General features: G+C 58.2%; 1 protein-coding gene across 1 annotated transcript; it reads left to right on the forward strand.

The window, feature by feature from the left end:
• Window positions 1-557: 557 nt before the first annotated feature.
• On the forward strand, window positions 558-2,315 carry Tmem121b (transmembrane protein 121B). Its single transcript, XM_076852533.1, has one exon. The coding sequence runs from the start codon at window positions 558-560 to the stop codon at window positions 2,313-2,315; it is 1,758 nt and encodes a 585-aa protein (XP_076708648.1).
• Window positions 2,316-5,611: the final 3,296 nt, after the last annotated feature.

The following is a 5,611-nucleotide window of genomic DNA, read 5'->3' on the forward strand; positions in this document are numbered from 1 at the left end:
CTCCCAAAGGACTTCCTTAGGAATCCTGTGCTTGCTAATGTCCTCTTACCGTCGCCCCCACCAATAGGCCTCGTTCCTCCTCATTCTGGCAGATACCTGCGCCTTTCTTTGCATCCTCTAGGCCCACACTACTCCCCACCCCTACTCTAATGCCTCAGCGTTCTCCTCCTCCTTTTCTTCCCTCTGATCCAGCAAGCCAGGCTTTCTCCTCCTCTGGTCTCTCCTCTCCCCCTTGAATCCAGTCCTGGTTTCCCCGCCGCCAGCTCCCTTTTTTGTCGGCTGGGCTCGCTCCTCGCCTCCGCCCCCGCCTCGCCCGCCGTCACCATCTCCGCGGTCCGCTCAGCTCCTCTCCTACCCCGGCTCCCAGCCGCCCAGGGCTCGGCTCGCCCAGTCCGGTGGCTCCAGTCCGGATCTCGGTGCTGCCCAACCCGGGTACGAGTCCCGGCAGCTGGGGAGGAGGCGGCGGCTGCTGGCCCCGGCTCCCCTCGGCCGCCTCGCCAGCCCGAGGTTGGCGGGGAGGGAGCAGCTGGGCAGACCCCGGAGCCCCTCGGAGGACAATGCACCCGGCGCTCAGCAACCCTCGCGCGGTCTCATCCTCGTCTGGCTCCTTTCCGCCGCCCCCTGCTGCCGCCCGGCTACAGCCCCTCTTCCTCCGGGGGGGTTCCTCCCGCGGCCGGAGAGGCTCGGGCGACAGCAGCACCAGCACCAGTACCAGCCGGGGGGGAGGAGGCGGCAGACGCGGCGGGGGCGGCTGCTCCCCAAGCAGCAGCACGGGCGCAGAGAGAGAGGACGACGACGAGAGCATCAGCATCAGCAAGCCACTGGTGCCGGCCACCGCCGCCGCGCTCCCGGGACCCCTGGCTCAGGGGGGCGCCGCGGCCGCCGACTCCGCGCCGGCCGCCTTCTCCTCCTCCACTGCCACCACATCCTCCACTTCCACGCCCACCTCCTCTTGCAGCATGACGGCTGCGGACTTCGGCGGGGGCGCAGCGGCTGGGGCCGGCGGGGGCTCAGGGGGCCGCTCCGCCGGGGGCGCGGGCGGTACCGGGACTGGCAGCGGCGCTTCCTGCTGCTCGTGTTGCTGCTGCTGCGGCCGCCCGGCCCGGTCTGGCCGCAGGGGTCGGCGTCGCGGCTGCACTGCAAGCCCGGGGTGCCGCTGGGGCTACCAGGCGCTGTCCGTGGTGCTACTGCTGGCGCAAGGCGGTCTGCTAGACCTGTACCTCATCGCCGTCACTGACCTGTACTGGTGCTCCTGGATCGCCACCGACTTGGTGGTAGTGGTGGGTTGGGCCATCTTCTTCGCCAAGAACAGCCGGGGCCGTCGGGGCGGCGCGGTGACTGTCGCGCACAACCACCATCAGCACCACCACCACGCTGCGCCTCCTCTGCACCTGCCCGCTGCCTCATCAGCCTCTGTTGGGGCCCCAACCGGGGCCAAGGCGCGCGGCGGACGCGCGAGCGCCGGAGGCCCAGGGAGCTGCCCGGGGGCGACCGGGACGGCGGGGGAGTTCGCCTTCGCCTACCTGGCCTGGCTCATCTACTCCATCGCTTTCACGCCCAAGGTGGTGCTTATCCTCGGCACGTCCATCCTGGACCTCATCGAGCTGCGCGCGCCCTTTGGCACCACGGGCTTCCGCCTCACCATGGCGCTGTCGGTGCCCCTGCTCTACAGCCTGGTGCGGGCCATCAGCGAGGCGGGCGCGCCCCCAGGTTCTGCGGGACCCCTGCTCCTGCAGCCCCAGCAACACCGCGCTGCTGGCTGCTTCCTGGGCACGTGTCTAGATCTGCTCGACAGCTTTACCCTGGTGGAGCTGATGTTGGAAGGGCGGGTGCCGCTGCCCGCGCACCTGCGATACCTGCTTATCTCTGTCTACTTCCTCACCCTTGCCTCGCCGGTGCTCTGGCTCTACGAGCTCAACTCCATAGCGGTGGCAGCGTCGTCCTGGGGCCAGGCCTCAGGCCCTGGCAGCTGCAGCCGCCTTCTGCGCCTACTGAGTGGCTGTCTGGTGGATGTGCCCTTGCTAGCGCTGCGGTGCCTCCTAGTGGTGAGCTACCAGCAGCCCCTCTCCATCTTTATGCTCAAGAACCTCTTCTTCCTTGGCTGCCGAGGCCTGGAGGCCCTAGAGGGCTGTTGGGATCGGGGGAGTCGGACCTCCCCTAGTCGGGCCAGAGGCAGTTATGGTGCTCCACCTTCTGCCCCACCGCCCCCGCCACCACCACCTCAGGGAGGTTCCCAGCTGGGCCACTGCATCTCTGAGAACGAGGGGGGTCCCCATGGTTATGTCAACACACTGGCTGTCGCTTCCCAGAATTGAGGGAGTGAATGAGAGGGAGCCTTGCTTTGAGGTTGAGGCCCCAGGCCCTATGGCCTCAGACCTGTTCCCGGGATTTGGTTAGGCTTTGTTGGGAAGAGGTGACTTTTACTAGGGCTGAGGGCCAGCACATCCTTTTGCACACTTTAGGTAAAGACAACTCAGAGGGAGCAGTAACCGTGGGGGAGGTGGGTCCACTTACCCTTTGCTCCTTTTTCCATATCCTACCCCAATACTGACCTCCATGGGACTGGATGACTATGCTTCCTGCTTTCCCTGCCTCACCCAAATTCCCATCCATTGTGGGAGAGAATGGAGGAAAGGGGCTATCCAGGCAGGGGGGCTGCACCTTGGGCCTTCACCAGCATCTTTTAGGCTGTGGTTTGAGGCCACTGACCCCAAATCCACTCTTCTCCTTGTGTGTCTATTCCAGAAAGTAGATGAAGAGAGAGGTGGGGGGCGGGCGGAGGGAGGAGGCATTGTTTCCTTGTGTCTACCCTGTGATCCTTGCAACCACAAGGGGGGTTGGGGAAAATTTTGCTGCCCACCCTCCACTACCACCAGTCTCCTCTTTCCTGCCTGAATTTTTTGACCACGAATCCCCAGGAGAGTGGACCTTGGAGTTACACAGTTGCTTTCCTCAAGGGAGAAGCTCTCCCAGGTCTTCCTCAATCCCACTCCTCCCTTCTCAGCTTGGGAGGAGGGATCCATATTCTAAGGACCAAATGGCACCCATTCTTGGGTGAGTGAGCATTTCTACCTCTGTGCTTTCCACTTTGTTGCATCATGCACTGATGCTGCTTGCAAAAAATAAAGAAAATATAGAAGTTATGTTCAGTGTGGCCCCAGGTCCCATTGGGGTTTGGTGCCAGTGATTACAGGGTCTGTGGAGTATCAGCCATTGGCTTGCCCGTCTTCTTTTCCTCATCTGCATCCAGAATGCTTATCCTTCCTGTGCTGGTGCTGGCTGGGTTAGAACTGGGCTCAGAGAAGCAGCTTTAGTGGAGTTCCTGGATTGATGTGAAGTTGGACTTCCCATGGACCCAGGGGAGTAGGACTCCCAGTTCCCATCTGTCTCTCCTCCAGGGAACTAGTATAGATCAGGAAAGGCGGCAGTGACCTTTCTGTCTCTGCTCTGCTTATAGAACTCACTAGGAACAAGGCAGGCTGCAGAACCCTCCCTGCCTGGCCAGCTTTCCCTCATGCTGTTCCTCTTACCGAGGTGATGACAAGAGACGAGCAGGGTTGCCCACTTACAAACTTGGGGTGGGACATCACTCTTGGAATCCTTGAGGCAGGATACGTATTTTTAGGGGCGGTAAGGGTGCAGGAAGACGGTAGGGACCAAGGCCAGGAAATACTCACTTTCCCCCACCCACAATAGAATGGGATGGGGGCAAAATTTTAGGCATTTTGGGTTCCCCTTCTTTCTTCTGCTTTGGGAGTTCTGTGTAGTGTAACAAACCCTGGGCCAGGATCCGGAAGATATAGATTCTCGTTCACTCACTATCTTTGAGTAATATATTATTTTTACTTTCTTGGCCTCAGTTACCTTCCTAGTGTAGCATTCTTTGTATTTAGGACTCTTGAAAGCTCTGATTATAGTGCTTTCTGTAAGGGTAGGTAGGAGAGGAGCCAGCCAGGATATACTTGTGGAACATTCCCTGCTTCTTCTCTGGATGTGTTTGCAGCCTCAGGCTGGAAGAGCAGGTGCTGTTGGCACCAGGGCTGGGGTGGGCTTGCAGGGTCTTTTCCTACTGCATTGTCTCTAGCCTTCTCTAGAGTCCTCAGCACAGGGAGGGGCCCAGAGTGCCAAGTCATGACAGTGCACTAATCCCACAGCCAGGACACCCAGCCAAAATAACCTCTTGTTTTGGTTCAGCTGGGATCCTTTGGAAGCCAAGGGGATGCTTGGGGTTTCTTCCCTCCCAACTGCCTGGGGGCTTGTGGGCAGAAGCCATCCATGTGGACAGATCTGTGAGGGGCTAAAGCTTGACCAGAGTGCTCTGGAGCCGGCCCTGCTCGGCGCCGGCAAGGGAGGGGAAAGATTTACAGTCAGCACCCTCTGGGCTCTCACCCTTCTTGCACTGCACTGGCTGGCTGGATTTGACAACAAATCTGTTCTGCCTTCTCCCCACCCCGAGACTGACTCCCCTTCTTTTCTTTTAATTGGACTCAATGTTCTGGGGCCCAGACCCAGGTGGGAATTGACAGCTGCTCCTGCTATTCCCATATCTTCTCTCCAGCTTTGCTGTTTTTCTGCTACCTAATCTCAGTGACTGTGAAAGGACATTATGTCTGAGCCATGGCTGGCCCTGGCTGGCCCCTGACCCACCTTTGTTCTACTCTTTTGATGGCCATCTCCCTGCTGAGTGACTGGGTATGAACTCTGAGTGCTGTTGGGTTTTGGTTGGGGGCGTGATAGGATCCAGTGAGCTGCCACTTCCCTGGGTCTGTGGAGATGATGGCAATGGGGCCAATTCTGGCAGAGGCCGGGCCTGCTCAAGTCCTGCCTAAGGTCCCTTCTCCCCCTCTCATTCCCAGCAACCTCTTTTATACATTGGGCACAATTAATTTGTGCTTAGGAGGCGAGGTCCCTTCTTTTTGGTGTTTTTTTTTCGGGGGGGGGGAGAGGTGGGGTGGGGTGGGGTGGAGGGTACTGGGGATTGAACTCAGGGGCACTTGACCACTGAGCCACTCCCTAGCCCATTTTTGTATTTTATTTAGAGACAGGGTCTCACTGAGTTGCTTAGTGCCTTGCTGTTGCTGAGGCTGGCTTTGAACTCATGATCTTCCTGACTGAGCTTCCTGAGCCACTGGGATTACAGACATGTACCACAATGCCCAGTTTGGTATGTTTTATTTGAGTCTTTCACTCATTCCCCCTTTTCCAGTGTCAATAAGAAATGTTACTTAAAGCTTCCCTTTAAAAAAATTATTTATTTTTATTTGTTTTGCTGGAGCAAATGCTCTACTACTGAGCCACATTCCCAGCCCCCTTTCCTTGTATTTCAGGCCATCTAAATTGCAGGGATTAAACCTGAGATGTTCCCCAGGGGTCTGATGACCAGGATAATGTGCTGTCCCTGAAGCCTGTGCCAGCAGTATGGTTTACAGAAAAGAACTCTAGGCTCAGAATCTAGACCTGCCTGCTCCTGACGTTTGAACATGTGTGTGGGTCCTCTACCTGAACCCCTCAAACCTTACCTATTTAGACTCTCTCTAAAGACTATCAATTGATTGAAAAGGGGGTCTCCCTTTGAAACCAGGCTGCTTCAAACTCCTGGGCTCAAGCAATC

Source organism: Callospermophilus lateralis, chromosome 4 (assembly GCF_048772815.1).
Source record: "Callospermophilus lateralis isolate mCalLat2 chromosome 4, mCalLat2.hap1, whole genome shotgun sequence".
Lineage (NCBI taxonomy): Eukaryota > Metazoa > Chordata > Mammalia > Rodentia > Sciuridae > Callospermophilus > Callospermophilus lateralis.